General features: G+C 42.7%; 1 protein-coding gene across 1 annotated transcript in view; it reads left to right on the top strand.

Annotated features, from left to right (window-relative positions):
- Positions 1 to 23,282, top strand: part of LOC109894627 (usherin-like) — a 378,093-nt gene that overhangs the window by 141,029 nt on the left and 213,782 nt on the right. The window contains 3 exon segments of the mRNA XM_031828079.1: positions 11,880 to 11,986; positions 12,184 to 12,307; positions 19,468 to 19,598. Of these exon segments, the coding sequence (XP_031683939.1) occupies positions 11,880 to 11,986; positions 12,184 to 12,307; positions 19,468 to 19,598 (362 nt within the window).

The following is a 23,282-nucleotide window of genomic DNA, read 5'->3' as shown; positions in this document are numbered from 1 at the left end:
GCGGAGGCAGCAGCAGGAACGAGGAAACAAGCCTTGCCTTAGTTTAATTGTCTAAGAAAAGTTAGGAGAGAGGAAACCCCAACTTAATTAGGTCTATAATCAATATCCTAACTGTTCAATGTACCTGGCTTTATAAATCATCCATATATATCTACAGAAATAAGACAGATCTTTCTTATGTTGCCTGTTTGAGTGTTTGACTCTTTTTAATCTTTTCTATGCTGTAATAAAGGCTTTACAAAAAAATAATTGTTAGAACAGACTGGTATTACTTATAAATGATTTAGTGTTGTTTTTCAATCGATTGGTCGAAAGAACAGGATTACTTTTTTTTTGTCGGGGACAGCCCTAAAGCTCTGAATCCCTAAAGGTTTTGAGGATCTTGGCTAGACAGCCATTTTCAAGTCTTGACATAGATTTTCACGCAGATTTAAGTCAAAACTTTAACTTGGCTGCTCAGAAACATTCACTGTCTTCTTGGTAAGCAACTCAAGTGTAGATTTGGCTTTGTGTTGTAGGTTATTGTCCTGCTGAAAGTTGAATTAATCTCCCAGTGTCTGGTGTAAAGCAGACTGAAGCAGGTTTTCCTCTAGGAAAATGCCTGTGCTTGGCTCCATCCCGTTTATTTTTATCCTGAAAAACTCACCAATCTTTGCCGATGTCCAGCATACCCATAACATGATGCAGCCACCACCATGCTTGATCATAAGGAGGCAGTTACTCAGTGCTGTGCTGTGTGGGATTTGCCCCAAATATAAGGCTTAGCATTTAGGCCAAAACATGTATTCCTTCTCCATGTTTTTTGTTGCAGTATAACTTTAGTGCCTTGTTGCAAACAAGATGCACGTTTTGCAGTATAACTTTAGTGCCTTGTTGCAAACAAGATGCACGTGTTGCAGTATAACTTTAGTGCCTTGTTGCAAACAAGATGCACGTTTTGCAGTATAACTTTAGTGCCTTGTTGCAAACAAGATGCACGTGTTGCAGTATAACTTTAGTGCCTTGTTGCAAACAAGATGCACGTTTTGCAGTATAACTTTAGTGCCTTGTTGCAAACAAGATGCACGTGTTGCAGTATAACTTTAGTGCCTTGTTGCAAACAAGATGCACGTTTTGCAGTATAACTTTAGTGCCTTGTTGCAAACAAGATGCACGTTTTGCAGTATAACTTTAGTGCCTTGTTGCAAACAAGATGCACGTTTTGCAGTATAACTTTAGTGCCTTGTTGCAAACAAGATGCACGTTTTGCAGTATAACTTTAGTGCCTTGTTGCAAACAAGATGCACGTTTTGCAGTATAACTTTAGTGCCTTGTTGCAAACAAGATGCACGTGTTGCAGTATAACTTTAGTGCCTTGTTGCAAACAAGATGCACGTTTTGCAGTATAACTTTAGTGCCTTGTTGCAAACAAGATGCACGTTTTGCAGTATAACTTTAGTGCCTTGTTGCAAACAAGATGCACGTTTTGCAGTATAACTTTAGTGCCTTGTTGCAAACAAGATGCACGTTTTGCAGTATAACTTTAGTGCCTTGTTGCAAACAAGATGCACGTTTTGCAGTATAACTTTAGTGCCTTGTTGCAAACAAGATGCACGTTTTGCAGTATAACTTTAGTGCCTTGTTGCAAACAAGATGCACGTTTTGCAGTATAACTTTAGTGCCTTGTTGCAAACAAGATGCACGTTTTGCAGTATAACTTTAGTGCCTTGTTGCAAACAAGATGCACGTTTTGCAGTATAACTTTAGTGCCTTGTTGCAAACAAGATGCACGTGTTGCAGTATAACTTTAGTGCCTTGTTGCAAACAAGATGCACGTTTTGCAGTATAACTTTAGTGCCTTGTTGCAAACAAGATGCACGTGTTGCAGTATAACTTTAGTGCCTTGTTGCAAACAAGATGCACGTTTTGCAGTATAACTTTAGTGCCTTGTTGCAAACAAGATGCACGTTTTGAAGTATAACTTTAGTGCCTTGTTGCAAACAAGATGCACGTTTTGCAGTATAACTTTAGTGCCTTGTTGCAAACAAGATGCACGTTTTGCAGTATAACTTTAGTGCCTTGTTGCAAACAAGATGCACGTTTTGCAGTATAACTTTAGTGCCTTGTTGCAAACAAGATGCACGTGTTGCAGTATAACTTTAGTGCCTTGTTGCAAACAAGATGCACGTTTTGCAGTATAACTTTAGTGCCTTGTTGCAAACAAGATGCACGTTTTGCAGTATAACTTTAGTGCCTTGTTGCAAACAAGATGCACGTTTTGCAGTATAACTTTAGTGCCTTGTTGCAAACAAGATGCACGTTTTGCAGTATAACTTTAGTGCCTTGTTGCAAACAAGATGCACGTTTTGCAGTATAACTTTAGTGCCTTGTTGCAAACAAGATGCACGTTTTGCAGTATAACTTTAGTGCCTTGTTGCAAACAAGATGCACGTTTTGCAGTATAACTTTAGTGCCTTGTTGCAAACAAGATGCACGTTTTGCAGTATAACTTTAGTGCCTTGTTGCAAACAAGATGCACGTTTTGCAGTATAACTTTAGTGCCTTGTTGCAAACAAGATGCACGTTTTGCAGTATAACTTTAGTGCCTTGTTGCAAACAAGATGCACGTGTTGCAGTATAACTTTAGTGCCTTGTTGCAAACAGGATGCACGTTTTGCAGTATAACTTTAGTGCCTTGTTGCAAACAGGATGCACGTTTTGCAGTATAACTTTAGTGCCTTGTTGCAAACAGGATGCACGTTTTGCAGTATAACTTTAGTGCCTTGTTAGTATAACTTTAGTGCCTTGTTGCAAACAAGATGCACGTTTTGCAGTATAACTTTAGTGCCTTGTTGCAAACAAGATGCACGTTTTGCAGTATAACTTTAGTGCCTTGTTGCAAACAAGATGCACGTTTTGCAGTATAACTTTAGTGCCTTGTTGCAAACAAGATGCACGTTTTGCAGTATAACTTTAGTGCCTTGTTGCAAACAAGATGCACGTTTTGCAGTATAACTTTAGTGCCTTGTTGCAAACAAGATGCACGTTTTGCAGTATAACTTTAGTGCCTTGTTGCAAACAAGATGCACGTTTTGCAGTATAACTTTAGTGCCTTGTTGCAAACAAGATGCACGTTTTGCAGTATAACTTTAGTGCCTTGTTGCAAACAAGATGCACGTTTGCAGTATAACTTTAGTGCCTTGTTGCAAACAAGATGCACGTTTTGCAGTATAACTTTAGTGCCTTGTTGCAAACAAGATGCACGTGTTGCAGTATAACTTTAGTGCCTTGTTGCAAACAGGATGCACGTTTTGCAGTATAACTTTAGTGCCTTGTTGCAAACAGGATGCACGTTTTGCAGTATAACTTTAGTGCCTTGTTGCAAACAGGATGCACGTTTTGCAGTATAACTTTAGTGCCTTGTTGCAAGGCACGTACAAGATGCACGTTTTGCAGTATAACTTTAGTGCCTTGTTGCAAACAGGATGCACGTTTTGCAGTATAACTTTAGTGCCTTGTTGCAAACAGGATGCACGTTTTGCAGTATAACTTTAGTGCCTTGTTGCAAACAAGATGCACGTGTTGCAGTATAACTTTAGTGCCTTGTTGCAAACAGGATGCACGTTTTGCAGTATAACTTTAGTGCCTTGTTGCAAACAGGATGCACGTTTTGCAGTATAACTTTAGTGCCTTGTTGCAAACAGGATGCACGTTTTGCAGTATAACTTTAGTGCCTTGTTGCAAACAGGATGCACGTTTTGCAGTATAACTTTAGTGCCTTGTTGCAAACAGGATGCACGTTTTGCAGTATAACTTTAGTGCCTTGTTGCAAACAGGATGCACGTTTTGCAGTATAACTTTAGTGCCTTGTTGCAAACAGGATGCACGTTTTGCAGTATAACTTTAGTGCCTTGTTGCAAACAGGATGCACGTTTGCAGTATAAACTTTAGTGCCTTGTTGCAAACAGGATGCACGTTTTGCAGTATAACTTTAGTGCCTTGTTGCAAACAGGATGCACGTTTTGCAGTATAACTTTAGTGCCTTGTTGCAAACAAGATGCACGTGTTGCAGTATAACTTTAGTGCCTTGTTGCAAGGCACGTACAAGATGCACATGTTGCAGTATAACTTTAGTGCCTTGTTGCAAGGCACGTACAAGATGCACGTGTTGCAGTATAACTTTAGTGCCTTGTTGCAAGGCACGTACAAGATGCACGTGTTGCAGTATAACTTTAGTGCCTTGTTGCAAGGCACGTACAAGATGCACGTTTTGCAGTATAACTTTAGTGCCTTGTTGCAAGGCACGTACAAGATGCACGTGTTGCAGTATAACTTTAGTGCCTTGTTGCAAGGCACGTACAAGATGCACGTGTTGCAGTATAACTTTAGTGCCTTGTTGCAAACAAGATGCACGTTTTGCAGTATAACTTTAGTGCCTTGTTGCAAGGCACGTACAAGATGCACGTGTTGCAGTATAACTTTAGTGCCTTGTTGCAAGGCACGTACAAGATGCACGTGTTGCAGTATAACTTTAGTGCCTTGTTGCAAGGCACGTACAAGATGCACGTGTTGCAGTATAACTTTAGTGCCTTGTTGCAAGGCACGTACAAGATGCACGTGTTGCAGTATAACTTTAGTGCCTTGTTGCAAGGCATGTACAAGATGCACGTGTTGCAGTATAACTTTAGTGCCTTGTTGCAAACAAGATGCACGTTTTGCAGTATAACTTTAGTGCCTTGTTGCAAGGCAGGGTACAAGATGCACGTGTTGCAGTATAACTTTAGTGCCTTGTTGCAAGGCACGTACAAGATGCACGTGTTGCAGTATAACTTTAGTGCCTTGTTGCAAGGCACGTACAAGATGCACGTGTTGCAGTATAACTTTAGTGCCTTGTTGCAAGGCACGTACAAGATGCACGTGTTGCAGTATAACTTTAGTGCCTTGTTGCAAGGCACGTACAAGATGCACGTGTTGCAGTATAACTTTAGTGCCTTGTTGCAAGGCACGTACAAGATGCACGTGTTGCAGTATAACTTTAGTGCCTTGTTGCAAGGCACGTACAAGATGCACGTGTTGCAGTATAACTTTAGTGCCTTGTTGCAAGGCACGTACAAGATGCACGTGTTGCAGTATAACTTTAGTGCCTTGTTGCAAACAAGATGCACGTTTTGCAGTATAACTTTAGTGCCTTGTTGCAAGGCACGTACAAGATGCACGTGTTGCAGTATAACTTTAGTGCCTTGTTGCAAGGCACGTACAAGATGCACGTTTTGCAGTATAACTTTAGTGCCTTGTTGCAAGGCACGTACAAGATGCACGTGTTGCAGTATAACTTTAGTGCCTTGTTGCAAGGCACGTACAAGATGCACGTGTTGCAGTATAACTTTAGTGCCTTGTTGCAAGGCACGTACAAGATGCACGTGTTGCAGTATAACTTTAGTGCCTTGTTGCAAGGCACGTACAAGATGCACGTGTTGCAGTATAACTTTAGTGCCTTGTTGCATACAAGATGCACGTTTTGCAGTATAACTTTAGTGCCTTGTTGCATACAAGATGCACGTTTTGCAGTATAACTTTAGTGCCTTGTTGCAAACAAGATGCACGTGTTGCAGTATAACTTTAGTGCCTTGTTGCAAGGCACGTACAAGATGCACGTGTTGCAGTATAACTTTAGTGCCTTGTTGCAAGGCACGTACAAGATGCACGTTTTGCAGTATAACTTTAGTGCCTTGTTGCAAGGCACGTACAAGATGCACGTGTTGCAGTATAACTTTAGTGCCTTGTTGCAAGGCACGTACAAGATGCACGTGTTGCAGTATAACTTTAGTGCCTTGTTGCAAGGCACGTACAAGATGCACGTGTTGCAGTATAACTTTAGTGCCTTGTTGCAAGGCACGTACAAGATGCACGTGTTGCAGTATAACTTTAGTGCCTTGTTGCATGGCACGTACAAGATGCACGTGTTGCAGTATAACTTTAGTGCCTTGTTGCAAGGCACGTACAAGATGCACGTGTTGCAGTATAACTTTAGTGCCTTGTTGCAAACAAGATGCACGTTTTGCAGTATAACTTTAGTGCCTTGTTGCAAGGCACGTACAAGATGCACGTGTTGCAGTATAACTTTAGTGCCTTGTTGCAAGGCACGTACAAGATGCACGTGTTGCAGTATAACTTTAGTGCCTTGTTGCAAGGCACGTACAAGATGCACGTGTTGCAGTATAACTTTAGTGCCTTGTTGCAAACAAGATGCACGTTTTGCAGTATAACTTTAGTGCCTTGTTGCAAGGCACGTACAAGATGCACGTGTTGCAGTATAACTTTAGTGCCTTGTTGCAAGGCACGTACAAGATGCACGTGTTGCAGTATAACTTTAGTGCCTTGTTGCAAGGCACGTACAAGATGCACGTGTTGCAGTATAACTTTAGTGCCTTGTTGCAAGGCACGTACAAGATGCACGTGTTGCAGTATAACTTTAGTGCCTTGTTGCAAGGCACGTACAAGATGCACGTGTTGCAGTATAGCTTTAGTGCCTTGTTGCAAGGCACGTACAAGATGCACGTGTTGCAGTATAACTTTAGTGCCTTGTTGCAAGGCACGTACAAGATGCATGTGTTGCAGTATAACTTTAGTGCCTTGTTGCAAGGCACGTACAAGATGCACGTTTTGCAGTATAACTTTAGTGCCTTGTTGCAAGGCACGTACAAGATGCACGTGTTGCAGTATAACTTTAGTGCCTTGTTGCAAGGCACGTACAAGATGCACGTGTTGCAGTATAACTTTAGTGCCTTGTTGCAAGGCACGTACAAGATGCACGTGTTGCAGTATAACTTTAGTGCCTTGTTGCAAGGCACGTACAAGATGCACGTGTTGCAGTATAACTTTAGTGCCTTGTTGCAAGGCACGTACAAGATGCACGTGTTGCAGTATAACTTTAGTGCCTTGTTGCAAGGCACGTACAAGATGCACGTGTTGCAGTATAACTTTAGTGCCTTGTTGCAAGGCACGTACAAGATGCACGTGTTGCAGTATAACTTTAGTGCCTTGTTGCAAACAAGATGCACGTTTTGCAGTATAACTTTAGTGCCTTGTTGCAAACAAGATGCACGTTTTGCAGTATAACTTTAGTGCCTTGTTGCAAACAAGATGCACGTGTTGCAGTATAACTTTAGTGCCTTGTTGCAAACAAGATGCACGTGTTGCAGTATAACTTTAGTGCCTTGTTGCAAACAAGATGCACGTTTTGCAGTATAACTTTAGTGCCTTGTTGCAAACAAGATGCACGTTTTGCAGTATAACTTTAGTGCCTTGTTGCAAACAAGATGCACGTTTTGCAGTATAACTTTAGTGCCTTGTTGCAAACAAGATGCACGTTTTGCAGTATAACTTTAGTGCCTTGTTGCAAACAAGATGCACGTTTTGCAGTATAACTTTAGTGCCTTGTTGCAAACAAGATGCACGTTTTGCAGTATAACTTTAGTGCCTTGTTGCAAACAAGATGCACGTTTTGCAGTATAACTTTAGTGCCTTGTTGCAAACAAGATGCACGTGTTGCAGTATAACTTTAGTGCCTTGTTGCAAACAAGATGCACGTTTTGCAGTATAACTTTAGTGCCTTGTTGCAAACAAGATGCACGTTTTGCAGTATAACTTTAGTGCCTTGTTGCAAGGCACGTACAAGATGCACGTGTTGCAGTATAACTTTAGTGCCTTGTTGCGTACAAGATGCACGTGTTGCAGTATAACTTTAGTGCCTTGTTGCAAGGCACGTACAAGATGCACGTGTTGCAGTATAACTTTAGTGCCTTGTTGCGTACAAGATGCACGTTTTGCAGTATAACTTTAGTGCCTTGTTGCGTACAAGATGCACGTGTTGCAGTATAACTTTAGTGCCTTGTTGCGTACAAGATGCACGTGTTGCAGTATAACTTTAGTGCCTTGTTGCAAGGCACGTACAAGATGCACGTGTTGCAGTATAACTTTAGTGCCTTGTTGCAAGGCACGTACAAGATGCACGTGTTGCAGTATAACTTTAGTGCCTTGTTGCAAGGCACGTACAAGATGCACGTGTTGCAGTATAACTTTAGTGCCTTGTTGCGTACAAGATGCACGTGTTGCAGTATAACTTTAGTGCCTTGTTGCGTACAAGATGCACGTGTTGCAGTATAACTTTAGTGCCTTGTTGCGTACAAGATGCACGTGTTGCAGTATAACTTTAGTGCCTTGTTGCAAGGCACGTACAAGATGCACGTGTTGCAGTATAACTTTAGTGCCTTGTTGCAAGGCACGTACAAGATGCACGTGTTGCAGTATAACTTTAGTGCCTTGTTGCAAACAAGATGCACGTGTTGCAGTATAACTTTAGTGCCTTGTTGCAAACAAGATGCACGTGTTGCAGTATAACTTTAGTGCCTTGTTGCAAACAAGATGCACGTGTTGCAGTATAACTTTAGTGCCTTGTTGCAAACAAGATGCACGTTTTGCAGTATAACTTTAGTGCCTTGTTGCAAACAAGATGCACGTTTTGCAGTATAACTTTAGTGCCTTGTTGCAAACAAGATGCACGTATTGCAGTATAACTTTAGTGCCTTGTTGCAAACAAGATGCACGTTTTGCAGTATAACTTTAGTGCCTTGTTGCAAACAAGATGCACGTTTTGCAGTATAACTTTAGTGCCTTGTTGCAAGGCACGTACAAGATGCACGTGTTGCAGTATAACTTTAGTGCCTTGTTGCGTACAAGATGCACGTGTTGCAGTATAACTTTAGTGCCTTGTTGCAAGGCACGTACAAGATGCACGTGTTGCAGTATAACTTTAGTGCCTTGTTGCGTACAAGATGCACGTTTTGCAGTATAACTTTAGTGCCTTGTTGCGTACAAGATGCACGTGTTGCAGTATAACTTTAGTGCCTTGTTGCGTACAAGATGCACGTGTTGCAGTATAACTTTAGTGCCTTGTTGCAAGGCACGTACAAGATGCACGTGTTGCAGTATAACTTTAGTGCCTTGTTGCAAGGCACGTACAAGATGCACGTGTTGCAGTATAACTTTAGTGCCTTGTTGCAAGGCACGTACAAGATGCACGTGTTGCAGTATAACTTTAGTGCCTTGTTGCGTACAAGATGCACGTGTTGCAGTATAACTTTAGTGCCTTGTTGCGTACAAGATGCACGTGTTGCAGTATAACTTTAGTGCCTTGTTGCGTACAAGATGCACGTGTTGCAGTATAACTTTAGTGCCTTGTTGCAAGGCACGTACAAGATGCACGTGTTGCAGTATAACTTTAGTGCCTTGTTGCAAGGCACGTACAAGATGCACGTGTTGCAGTATAACTTTAGTGCCTTGTTGCAAACAAGATGCACGTTTTGCAGTATAACTTTAGTGCCTTGTTGCAGTATAACTTTAGTGCCTTGTTGCAGTATAACTTTAGTGCCTTGTTGCAGTATAACTTTAGTGCCTTGTTGCAGTATAACTTTAGTGCCTTGTTGCAGTATAACTTTAGTGCCTTGTTGCAGTATAACTTTAGTGCCTTGTTGCAGTATAACTTTAGTGCCTTGTTGCAGTATAACTTTAGTGCCTTGTTGCAGTATAACTTTAGTGCCTTGTTGCAGTATAACTTTAGTGCCTTGTTGCAGTATAACTTTAGTGCCTTGTTGCAGTATAACTTTAGTGCCTTGTTGCATTATAACTTTAGTGCCTTGTTGCAGTATAACTTTAGTGCCTTGTTGCAGTATAACTTTAGTGCCTTGTTGCAGTATAACTTTAGTGCCTTGTTGCAGTATAACTTTAGTGCCTTGTTGCAGTATAACTTTAGTGCCTTGTTGCAGTATAACTTTAGTGCCTTGTTGCAGTATAACTTTAGTGCCTTGTTGCAGTATAACTTTAGTGCCTTGTTGCAGTATAACTTTAGTGCCTTGTTGCAGTATAACTTTAGTGCCTTGTTGCAGTATAACTTTAGTGCCTTGTTGCAGTATAACTTTAGTGCCTTGTTGCAGTATAACTTTAGTGCCTTGTTGCAGTATAACTTTAGTGCCTTGTTGCGTACAAGATGCACGTGTTGCAGTATTAGTGCCTTGTTGCGTACAAGATGCACGTGTTGCAGTATTAGTGCCTTGTTGCAGTATAACTTTAGTGCCTTGTTGCAGTATAACTTTAGTGCCTTGTTGCGTACAAGATGCACGTGTTGCAGTATTAGTGCCTTGTTGCGTACAAGATGCACGTGTTGCAGTATTAGTGCCTTGTTGCGTACAAGATGCACGTGTTGCAGTATTAGTGCCTTGTTGCAGTATAACTTTAGTGCCTTGTTGCAGTATAACTTTAGTGCCTTGTTGCAGTATAACTTTAGTGCCTTGTTGCAGTATAACTTTAGTGCCTTGTTGCAGTATAACTTTAGTGCCTTGTTGCAGTATAACTTTAGTGCCTTGTTGCGTACAAGATGCACGTTTTGGAATATTTGTATTTTTTATATTTGTATTGTACTTTTCATTCTGTCATGTTGGTTATTATTGTGGAGTCACTACAATCTTGTTGATCCATCCTTAGTGTTTTCCCTTCACAAACAATGAACACTGTAGCTGTTTTAAAGTCACTACTGGCCTCATGGTGACGTCCCTGAGCAGTTTCATTCCTGTCCTGCAGCTCAGTTCAGAAGGATGACTGTATCTTTGATGTGTCTGGGTGGTTTAATACATCATCCACAGCATCAGTATTAACTTGACCATGCTTAAAGAGATATTCAATGTCTGATTTGTTATTGTTACCCATCTACCAATCACTGCCATTCTTTATGAGGCTTTCGAAAAGCTGGTCTTTGTAGTTTAATCTGTGCTTGAAATTCAACACTTTCTAATTTAGGCTTGTTAATGAAAAGAGATTAATACCTTTGCAACAACATTTGAGTTAATTAAATGTAAGAAATACTTTAATATTATGGAGTATTTTGTATAGATCAATGAGCAAAAACCCCACAATTAAATTAATTTAAATCCCACTTTAATGCAAAAAAACAAAAAAAAACCAAGGGGGGTGAATACTGCTGATAAGTAAAGGGAGAAATCACTGAAGATGTTTAAATACGACCAGCCACTGAACCAAATTCTGGAGACACTGTCCTACTTGCCGATTCTATAGTAAAGAAAAAACACGGAACATATCACTACCAGCTCCTCTCTCTAGCGTATGTTCTGAGGGGTAACATAAAAGATAAATGTTCCACAGAGGCTTCACAAAAATCCTATTAAAGGAGAGGGAATAATTTTGTAATGATATCAGAATTTCCATTATATAGACTCTATGGTTATTGATTGGCTGTCATTTATGGTGCCTTGACTGAGATGGGCTGGGAAGACAAGACATCCACCTCCATTTACCAGCTTTATTAGGCCTGTGTGTGTGTGTGTGTGTGTGTGTGTGTGTGTGTGTGTGTGTGTGTGTGTGTGTGTGTGTGTGTGTGTGTGTGTGTGTGTGTGTGTGTGTGTGCATGCGTGTGTGTGTGCGCGCGCATGTGAAGGTGTCACTGCTGGATAATTCACTCCTCTAGCTCATACGTGGGACCATCTAAACCACAGCACATGCATGACGCTGAGATGTTAATGCACAGCTGTCTTTTATAACCCTCCATCTCTCCACTCATTTAGTTATTTTATCGCTTTAACCTGTTATCAGACTAGCAGACTCTCTGAGATGGATAATTACTGTAAGGGAGTCTTTGTCTAAGAGACAGCTGAACAACACACCCGTTTAAGAGCATTTGTAATTCTGCATAGATCTACAAATGAAAGTACTTAAAAGCAGCATACATGTACCCTCCTCTTGTTGCAGGCTTTGTACAAGGTAGTTACTTTTCTTCTCCTTCACTTTAATTATTATCTCTTTACTCTCTCTCCCGTCCCTCCCATCTCTAGCTCCAGCAGGTCTTGCTCCCCCCAGGTTGAGGCCAGTACATGGGACACTGATGGAGGTGACCTGGGACCCCCCCTCTCAGCCCCACGGACCCCCACCACTCTACCAGGTCTGTCTGTCCGCCTTTCTGTCATAACCAACTACAGAGGGACATTATTGTTTAAATTCCTTTAAAACATATTTGTACGTACATATCTGTTGTGATACTTCCACTTTGTGTCACGCCTCGTCTTGCTGTTATAGAGCCTATGTAATCAAACCCAGAGAGTAACTTCTACTGTTACATTTGAACCCGAACTCCGTCAGGTGGAGCGAACCGACCTCTCTCTCTCTGACCCCGGTGACCTCGTCGTTAGGGGGGCGATGTTTCCCGGCAACGGTTACCACCGGTTCCCCAGCGACACACTACCGGTCAACAGCGACTTCACAGGTACGTGGCGACTGTAGATGCACACACACACACATACTGTACACACACACAGTAATATTGGAGTATCTACATCTTTGTGTAAGAGCACAGCGAAATGAATAGTTGGTACATTATAAAACACATAAAAATACATATAGTTTATCACTTGTTTAGTGTTGTTCTGTATATGTTCAGACTGAAACAGTATTTCTGTGGAAGAGTCCCAGCTAAGTGAATGACTTACACATGAGACAGAGGACAATTACAACAGTGTTTACTCACATAATTGGAGAACTGAGCTCCAAATCAAAACATGTTCTGCTTCATCTGCAAACCCAACCAAAACATCCCTAGTCGGCCATTTGTTTAAATTATATTATATATGTTTTAATTGGCTCTTATGCTAATCAAATAGATTCCACTACCAAAGCATCCGGTTGATTCACCCAGCAATGTTACAGGTGGGGAAATGAAAAGCCTTCATTTCACATTATTAACTTGTTTTCTCCTTCCTTGTTTGAGGGATTTGTAACATATTGTCTTCTCCTCAAATGCCCAAATCCTTACTCACGGTCAAATCTGGCACACTGGTCACCTCTCACTCTGGCATCACTGTGGCATCACCTTAGCAGACTGTGTGTGTGCGTGCGTGTGTCTCCAGCACAGTGTTCACTATTAGACCTCACGTTCAGCATCTCTCCCCTCCCTAGTTCTACAGGTCCAGTAAACTATCAGAGAAATCTGTCTATATTTGTATGAATAGACCACCAGTTACTCCTTAGTCCCTCTGCAGTGTAGGACATTATGCAGCCTGCATATCATATCATAAAGTAATGGTAGAACCTGCTGACCGAGCCTGGTGTGGAGATGCACGGCCATCTGCCCTTAACTCTATTAACGTCTAGCAGCTATTTCCCCTTTTCTCCTTCAATTATGACGCAGGATAAATCTTTATAAATCAGGCCCAGGCTTCAGTCCTGCTGCCGCTAATTGATCAATGGCCACAGTCAGAAAAGGAGTCTCGTCCTTGGGCCCCACGCCATTACACACACATACACACATAAGCGCACACGCACGCAAAAACACAAACCCATACACATACAAGTGCATACACACACACACCCACCCTAATGAAGAGGCACAAACCAGAACAATCGCCTCACACACTCCCAGATTAGCTCTGTTTGAGATCGCTCTCTCCACACAGCCATCGCTTCCTTGCGCTCAATGTGTATTAGGTCTTTGTGTGTTTTGTTTTATTGGAAGAACAAAAGTCTCCTGAAAATATACATCTAAAAATTATTCTTGATGATCTTGTCAAGGTGTGTGGAAAGGCTTCTTTAAAACAGTGCTGAGTGTTTTTTTTACAGGCTATGATAAAAGACCTGAGATGTAGATAGATAGAGGTTAATGGATCAAATAATTGGCATAAACAGGATGAATTCACTATCATCGAGGTGTTTTCGCCATAACCACCCCTTTCCACATTCAATACTAACCTCATACCCTACATCATACCCCTCATACCCTACCTCATACCCCTCGTACCCTACATCATACCCCTCATACCCTACATCATACCCCTCATACCCTACATCATACCCCTCATACCCTACATCATACCCCTCATACCCCTCATACCCTATATCCAATTATATCTGCGGAGGCGCACGCAACACCAAACAAATCAAATCAAAAAAGGATTCGAAACGCACCGTCTGTACGGCAAATTGATCAGACGGTGGAACTCATCAATGCTTTACTGCAGCCTGATGGGCTTTCTGTCTCAAATCACTCATCGTCCGCTCTTCCCATTAACGTAATGCACTATTTAGAATATATTTTAGAATATTAATAACGTGATGTTTTCATGTTTCCATCATTTGTTCATTTAGTTAGTGTATTCTTGCGTTTTCAGGGAACATGGAGTCGAGTGGATGTATGCCACTTGTCTTTGAGAGGTCAATGTGCTTTATGCTAAATCTGGGCTCCAATCAAGGAAGCCTTTTCACTATGAAATCAATGCCTGAGAGATGAGTGCAGGTTTCTTTAATGGATTCATCCATTTAGAGATGTTTTTTATACATTAAAAAAACTAGACCTTTTCCTTAGCATGAATATGAATGTGATTGGAAACTGTTTTTAAACCAGACAAATCCCAAATATTTGAACTGCACTGAAATGAACTAAATCCAAAACGGTGTGTAAATAAGAAACAAAAAAGGTAAAGGAATAATGTATCCTGACTCTACACTCTATCGTAGCGTGCGGAAGAAATGTTAAATGATACAAATGATTTTCCTTAATTAATTTGATTGATTGCCGTGCGGTGTCGGCACGGAGGCAAAGTGGAGGGAAAACTTTACAGACATCATTAGTTTTTCTCCATTTAAAGATTAATCAGGAGAGGCTGGGCTCTTTAGCTCTTGTCATTTGTATATTTAATGGGCTGCTGCAGAATCTATGGCGGTAATTAGCACTAGCCGCTCTCTCATTAATACGACTGGGCTGATTAATGCTAGCGCCACGCTAACATGACTGGAGTGATCCGCGGGATGTTCTGACTAGATTACACCAGCCAGACCCTGTTTGTTTGGCGTCATGACAAATAGAATAGTGCTCAACAAAAGACCAGGGAATAAAGACCAGGGAAATAGGAGGATGGATTATGCTGAGACAATATGTTTGTTTTGTGTATGAGGCATTGGAAAGGGTTTGACTCTAGGATTGTGTTGCAAATTGTGGCAAGTTATTTTTAATCTCTCACTGTTATGATTATAATACACTGTAAATGTAATAGATACCAGTTATGATATCTATAGATCCTTATTAAAACAACCTCCACATTAGTCCGTCCTATATCCATATAGCCTTTATCTCGGAATGTTGAGTCTACAACATTACAACAGGCACGTCTGCCTCCAAGCATGTGTGTTGGTGCCTGCCTGTGTTTGTTTGTTTGTGTGTGTGTGTGTGTGTGTGTGTGTGTGTGTGTGTGTGTGTGTGTGTGTGTGTGTGTGTGTGTGTGTGTGTGTGTGTGTGTGTGTGTGAGTGTATGTATGTACTGTGTACTGTATATTTTGGTTAGGTCAGGGTGTGACTCGGGTGGATACGCTAGTTTTTGTATTGTCTAGGGTTTTGTATGTCTAGAGTTTTGTAGGTCTAGGTATTTGTATGCTTATGGTGGCTTGATATGGTTCCCAATCAGAGGCAGCTGTTTATCGTTTTCTCTGATTGGGGATCATATTTAGGTAGCCATTTCCCTTTGGTGTTTGTGGAATCTCGTTCTATGTTTAGTTGCCTGTCTGTACTATTCATATTAGCTACACGGTTCGTTTTGTTGTTTTGCTAGTTTGTTCAGTGTTCATTCTATTAAATAAAGAAGAATGTACGCATACCACGCTGCGCCTTGGCCCGATTCATACGACGAACGTGACAGTGTCAGGTTAGGAACAGTGCCCGGTTGAATGAAGTATAATTATCCCCTTAAGTAAAACCCCTTAAGTAAAATCCCTTAAGTAAAACCCCTTACGTAAAACCGGATGCAGGTCTCATGGGGGCCTCACCCCTCAAGGTGTCCCAGTCAGAGAGTGGTCAGCTGCCTCCGTCACTGAGTGATCAAGTAAGTCGCTCTGGTCTCCTAGGGTAGTCTCTCTCTCTCTCTCTCTCTTGCTCTATCCCAGCTGGGCACTCCTAAGAGCCCCTGGTACAGCACATCACTGAGTGGCCAGAACAGACTGCTGACTGAGTGGTCCAACATGTCTCTACAGTCTGGTGGATCCTACTCGAGAGTGAATGGACAGTATGGTCTCCCCTGGGGTCTCCCTATTGCTGAGGTACTCCTGCTGGGGTTTCCACAGAGCCCCCTGGTCCTGCCTGCAGATAGCTGGTCCTGCCTGCAGAGAGCTGGTCCCGCCTGCAGAGAGCTGGTCCTGCCTGAAGAGAGCTGAGTAGTTAGCCTAGTCTCTATGGTGTCTCCCACGAGGGTCTCTCTTCCCTCTCTGGCTGTCCTGGAGGATGGATGGATGGACTGGGCTGGATAACCATGTGAAGTGTGTTGAACCTGAAGTAGCAAGATGTCATCAGAAAGAGCTGAGCACAACTAGGAGAGAGGAGAGACTGCTGAGCACACAGCTTTCATAAACATCTATGAACAAACAGGCACGCCAACAGCCAACTTACATAGCTGTGTCTTTATTACTAATATCCATCAATACCTTGAATAAATGCACACACACACGCATGTACACACAAACAATAGTATCAACAGCCTTACAGTACTCAAAACAACATCCGCACAAGAGTCTACAGCTAAAATGCAGTCACACCAACTCACGGCATTGCTTGTTTCAGTAAATGGCATTTCATTGTGTGGGTTGTGACTAACAACAACAACTATTTCTGTTGGAGGATTTCCTTCAAGTCAATCACCGTCACAACACTCTAAGGATGTTTGCATGTCTGCGCCAAGGACAGTGAGTCTCCATGAGTCCATATGAGTGTCTGTCTAAGACATGTCTATGTCCCTACTGCCAGTGTCTTCAGTAGTGGTAGGTCTGTTCCCTAGCGGACTGCTCTACCTACATTAGAGTTAACGGAAGCTAAGGTAGCCCTTTCCTGCAGTCAATGACCAAAAGAGCCATCTTTGACCTCATGGGTGGAATATTATTCATATTTTTCATAAATAGTAAAACTTAAACAACGAAAATCTGACAACGTACAGGTGTCTTCTTTTTGTTAAGCCCAAAACCATGTGTGTGAGGTGTATACGTTTGTTTCGAAGTAGATTTCTTTAAGACTACCGAGAATCCCTCTGCGTGACCCTGATTTAAACCTGCTGTAAAATATTGTATAGTCAAAGAGAGATGGAGAGGGGGGGTGAAGGGAGAAGAGAGAGAGAGGGTATTCCCAGATTGACTACTCTAGCGTCACCAGGTTAAAACAGGCTAAGTTAGCATCACCTATCTGTCAGGTACTGTATCATCTTCCGCAAGGGGCTCTGATGTGTCCCATCTATCAAGTCTACAAACACTATCGCTCTGATGTAATGCTCTTATACTGAGATCTCATCATTTCTGTTCCTAATGTCAGAGAGAGATATTTTTAACTATATTCTTTTAGCCAATTTAAGGCACAAATGCATCCTGTTTTTCCATACTGCCATCTTCGCCTGCACCAACAAGTAATTAGCTAAACAGTCCCTCTGCCTGTTCACTACGCTGAACCTAGGCCCTCCAACGTATAGGTCAATAGTCAGCCCCAAGCCTAGCCCTGTATATCACCCACCCAGGACAGAAAACTGCCCTGCCAGTCAGGAACAAATCCTCCCCCCAAAAAAGACACCACCTCCCCACTCAATCTGTGAATAATCCTCCACTGTGAACCAGAAGTACTCTTCTCTATGGAGGTTTATATAGGGAGTGTCAACATCCTCTCTGGAAAGTGAGAGACAGATAGATGGGCAGAAGGAGAGAGAGAGAGAGAGAGAGAGAGAGAGAGAGAGAGAGAGAGAGAGAGAGAGATGGGCGGAAGGAGAGAGAGAGAGAGAGAGATTGGCAGAAGGAGAGAGAGAGAGAGATTGGCAGAAGGAGAGAGAGAGAGAGAGAGAGAGAGAGAGAGAGAGATGGGCAGAAGGCGAGAGAGATGGGCGGAAGGAGAGAGAGATAGATTGGCGGAAGGAGAGAGAGAGAGAATGAGAGATGGGCAGAAGGAAAGAGAGAAATGGGTGGAAGGAGAGAGAGAGAGAGAGAGAGAGAGAGAGAGAGTTGGGTGGGCAGAAGGAGAGAGAGATGGGTGGGCAGAAGGAGAGAGAGATGGGTGGGCAGAAGGAGAGAGAGATGGGTGGGCAGAAGGAGAGAGAGATGGGTGGGCAGAAGGAGAGAGAGATGGGTAGGCAGAAGGAGAGAGAGATAGATTGGCTGAAGGAGAGAGAGAATGAGAGATGGGCAGAAGGAAAGAGAGAAATGGGTGGAAGGAGAGAGAGAGAGAGAGAGAGAGAGAGAGAGAGAGAGAGAGAGAGAGAGAGAGAGAGAGAGAGAGAGTTGGGTGGGCAGAAGGAGAGAGAGAGAGAATGAGAGATGGGCAGAAGGAAAGAGAGAAATGGGAGGAAGGAGATAAAGGGAAATGAAGAGAGAGAGGTTGAAGTGGGTTAACTGTACGTCACATATCTGTCATGGCCCCTCGTGTCACTGATGACAAGATCCCAGATGGATGTCACGCGTGTTAACTGGGATGTGAGTTTACATACAGTATTTTTATTTGTTTCAATTCAGCACTTTATGGTTACTGCATGCTGACCTCTTTTAATATAAGTTACTACTTTATTCATTGATAGTACTTTATTATTCTGTTAGTCTTTAGGATTTGTTCATTCTTTTTCAGTTGTATTTCTGTTTCAGAAGTTTCTGAATCCATCACATTGTGTTTAACGCCACTCGTAATCGTTCTCCCAATTCCTTTGAAATTCCCACACTGACGACTTTCCCAAAGAGGCCGAGCTCAGAATTCCGAGGGTGTTCCCTCGATCCCTCTATCCCTGTGTCTCTCTATCCCTGTATTCGAGTTTAGGATCTAAAGCAGGGATAAAGGGATGGAGTCGGAGGGAAGGAGAGAGATAGTAAGCGATAGAGTTGTCTTCCGGGAGTCTCCTGTCAGGTTAGAGGGAGTTAGACGTGCCTTAGAGAGCTCCAGCACTACCTCCCCAGATTAAGTACAGATTATCAGATTAACACACAGAGACCAGTCAGAGATTAGACCAGAGGAGATGTGTTTAGCCTGAGCATCCAGTGCTCCCCTGGAGTCCTAATGGAGACATTGGATTGAACACACACACACACACACACGCACACATGCACACACACTCAAATGGAGACATGAATACCCATCTGGGGGCATCAAAGCAGGATGCTTTTTCCTGACTTGAGGCCGTACATGGGGGCTCAGGGGAAGTGGGTTTAGGAGACGTACACATACATACATTACACACACACACACACACATGCACATAGGTGGATTGTGGCGGGATGTAGAGAGGAGTGTGTGAGGACTCCACTGGGACACACTCTAAACCCTTTGACACAGGCACAGATCACCTTTTATCTCCTAATGAAGGATTTCACACGCTCTAATATATACATCTCTTCTTCTCCTAATTTTTTCCTCTCTCCGCCCCCCTCCTCCAGGGCTCCGGTTGAGTTTCAGAACGCGAGCATCAGACGGCCTGCTCCTCTGTGCTGTGTCTCCTGGAAACCAAGAGGAGTACCTGGCTCTGCAGATCCGCAATGGACGCCCATACTTCCTGTTTGACCCACAGGTAAACTACAAACATGTCCGTCCTTCCGGTTCGACCCACAAGTGAACTACAAACATGCCTGCCCTTCCGGTTCGACCCACAAGCGAACTACAAACATGTCCGTCCTTCCGGTTCGACCCACAAGTGAACTACAAACATAGCCAGATTAAAGTGCCCTTAACATTCACATTTCAGGTGTTTCTTCTGGGTGTGACACTATAGAATAGATAGCCAGTCTATTATTTGTGTATAAAAAAATAAGTATATCCCAAAAACTGTTGTCTGATACTAGATGTTTTAGTAAGGGGGAAAAAACTGATTAATGAGGAAAGTAAAAAGAGATTTCCTGTCTGAATTCCAGGTTTCCAGTTGAGTCACTGATGATTTTCATATTCCTGTGACTTATTAAACCCACATTGTGTTCCGTTGAGGGGAACATTGTGACTTCTTCATCTGATAAATCCTATCGTTGGGGGGAACATTGTGACTTCTTCATCTGATAAATCCTATCGGCAACCTCCCCTTAGTTTCTTCATTCAAGAGAAACTTTCAAAGTGTATCAGCCTCCAATTAACTCCTTCCCTGCAGTCACGGCACATGCATACCAATCGCTAGCTCATTAGGCTACAGACACACACACACTCGACTCAATTGCTCTTATGATGAAAGCGGTGCTGGCAGATGATTTCACGCGAGTGTCCGTCAGACCACCAACTATCTCTCCTCCACAATAATCACCCTCACACACACACACACGCACTAGAATATGCAAGCACGCGCACACACACACACACACACGCAATAAGGACCTCTTCCTTCTCCAGCTACGCAGCAGCCTTTCCAAACACATTTAGTTAGGCTAGTTCGGTGATTAACACTAGAAGTGGTGTCGCAGTCGATTAATGTCCCCAGATAGCTCCCCCATTAGTTCCCCCATTAGCCAATTCAACAGGCCTAATGGGATTACCACCACGGGGGACCTAATTTGGCGTGACACAGGAAACTGGTACGCTCCCCCCACCACCACACACACACACACTTTCTAATGATGGAATTAATTAGCATTTTATGAAACATAATCTCATAGAGGGATGTTTAGCTACTGTAGTGTTAGAGCTGTCACTAACCATGCCTCTCCTCTCGAGTTACTGTTGTCTTTTTAAACCCTGGTTAGGGAGCACTGGGAATCTTTGTGGAATATGACACACCCCTGCCGCCAGCTATATATGATTTAGGCTGGGATTGTTGACAATCACTCTGCACTTGACCTTTAAAGGTAATTTATGTTTGAGTGTGTTTACTGTAAATTACGATATACTGTACGCATTGCAGTGCGCTTGATGAAAACGTGCCTTTGATTGAATCCAGGCCTTGCTCTGAACTGAATGTTGTAGCAAGTAACAAAGAGAAGTATGTTTCCAACAGAAGTCCACAATAGGGATGGGCATAGACATTCTTTGACTGTACTCACATGATTTGTTTTCACAGTACTCATCTATTTTTGGAACACAAGGCTCGCACTGGAAAATATGTGCATTTAACTATATGCCAACATTGCGCAACAGTGCCTAATTTATTACATAACCATTACAGATATCAAATCCTAATTGCTAAATTGCCCCCTATATAGTACCAGTCAAAAGTTTGGACACACCTACTCATTCAACGGGTTTTATATATTTTTACTATTTTCTACATTGAAGACATCACAACTATGAAATAATATATGGAATTATGTAGTAACTAAAAAAGTGTTGAACAAATCCAAATGTATTTTAGATTGTTCAAAGTAGCCACCCTTTGCCTTGATGACACCTTTGCACAGTCTTGGCATTCTCTCAACCAGCTTCATCTGGAATGCTTTTCCAACAGTCTTGAAGGATTTCCCACATATGCTGAGCACTTTTTGGCTGTTTTTACTTCACTTTGTGGTCCAGCTCATCCCAAACCATCTAAATTGGTTTGAGGTCCGGTGATTGTGGAGGCCAGGTCATCTGATGCAGCACTCCATCACTCTCCTTCTTGGTCAAATTGCCCTTACACAGTGTGGAGGTGTGTTGGGTCATTGTCCTGTTGAAAAACAATTGATAGTCCCACTATCGCTGCAGAATGCTGTGGTAGCCATGTTGGTTAAGTGTGCCTTGAATTCGAAATAAATCACAGACAGTGACACCAGCACAGCACCCCCACACCATCACAACTCCTCCTCCATGCTTCACGGTGGGAACCACACATGCAGAGATCATCCGTTCACCTACTCTGCGTCTCACAAAGACACGGAGGTTGGAACCAAAAATCTCACATTTGGACTCATCCAAATTGCTCATCTTTCTTGGCCCAAGCAAGTCTTCTTCTTATTGGTGGTGTTTAGTAGTGGTTTCTTACAGCAATTCAATCATGAAGGCCTGATTCACACAGTCTCCTCTGAACAGTTGATGTTGAGATGTGTCTGTTACTGCATTTATTTGGGCTGCAATCTGAAGTGCAGTGAACTAATGAACTTATCCTCTGCAGCAGAGGTAACTCTGGGTCTTCCTTTCCTGTGGCGGTCCTCATGAGAGCCAGGTAACTCTAATGAACTTATCCTCTGCAGCAGAGGTAAGTCTGGGTCTTCCTTTCCTGTGACGGTCCTCATGAGAGTCAGGTAACTCTAATGAACTTATCCTCTGCAGCAGAGGTAACTCTGGGTCTTCCTTTCCTGTGACGGTCCTCATGAGAGCCAGGTAACTCTAATGAACTTATCCTCTGCAGCAGAGGTAAGTCTGGGTCTTCCTTTCCTGTGACGGTCCTCATGAGAGTCAGGTAACTCTAATGAACTTATCCTCTGCAGCAGAGGTAACTCTGGGTCTTCCTTTCCTGTGACGGTCCTCATGAGAGTCAGTTGCATCATAGCGCTTGATGGTTTTTGCGACTGCATTTGAAGAAACTGTGTATGCCATCAGTTAGATACGTTTTATAGGCATGTGTTTCAGGTAGGCATAACAGGAGATTGTGTTCGCACTCGCGTGTGTATAGGGAGCAGTCGGATCACAGCTGAGTGAGTGAAAACCGGGGGCAAAGGTCATTTAGGGAGAAGAACTGTGTGATGCTTGTCTTGGTTTGTTTTTTTGTTGTGCCCCACAAATGCAAATGGAACACTAGAGTTAAAGAAAATTAACGCTGTCTTCAAGACAAAACATTTTCCAGACAAATGTTCACTTGCCAGCCATAATGCACATTCCACCAGTTTTACTGTGTGTGTGTGTGTGTATTTGTTTGTGTGAGTGGTAACCCACCCTAGCAAAGTAAATTCCCCCTTTGTTCTCTATACAGTAAGAGATTGGGTTCAACCCCCCCCAAGGTTGCCAGGGCTGACTCCCCTAAAGGCAGCCTTATGTGTGGGGCAGCACTTTGGATAAGTGCTCTTTATCTTGCAACCGGAAGTGGGCATAGCTATCTCCATCAGCTTTCGCTCCCAAATACACTTTATTAAAGAGTGAGGGGGCGGTGGGGCTCACACACACACACACACACACACACACACACACACACACACACACACACACACTTTCTCTACTATTCCAGCGAAGGCAGAGGTGGATTCATCGGTTCTAGAAGGAGTGTTTAGTAGTGTTGCACGGTATAACAAAACTCTTCTTCCGTACTAGAACATGAAAAACGCTTCGGTACTTCTGTTAAATATGTCTCACGTCATACACAGATTGA

Source organism: Oncorhynchus kisutch, linkage group LG7 (genome assembly GCF_002021735.2).
Source record: "Oncorhynchus kisutch isolate 150728-3 linkage group LG7, Okis_V2, whole genome shotgun sequence".
Lineage (NCBI taxonomy): Eukaryota > Metazoa > Chordata > Actinopteri > Salmoniformes > Salmonidae > Oncorhynchus > Oncorhynchus kisutch.
This window is presented reverse-complemented; position numbering and strand designations above follow the sequence as displayed.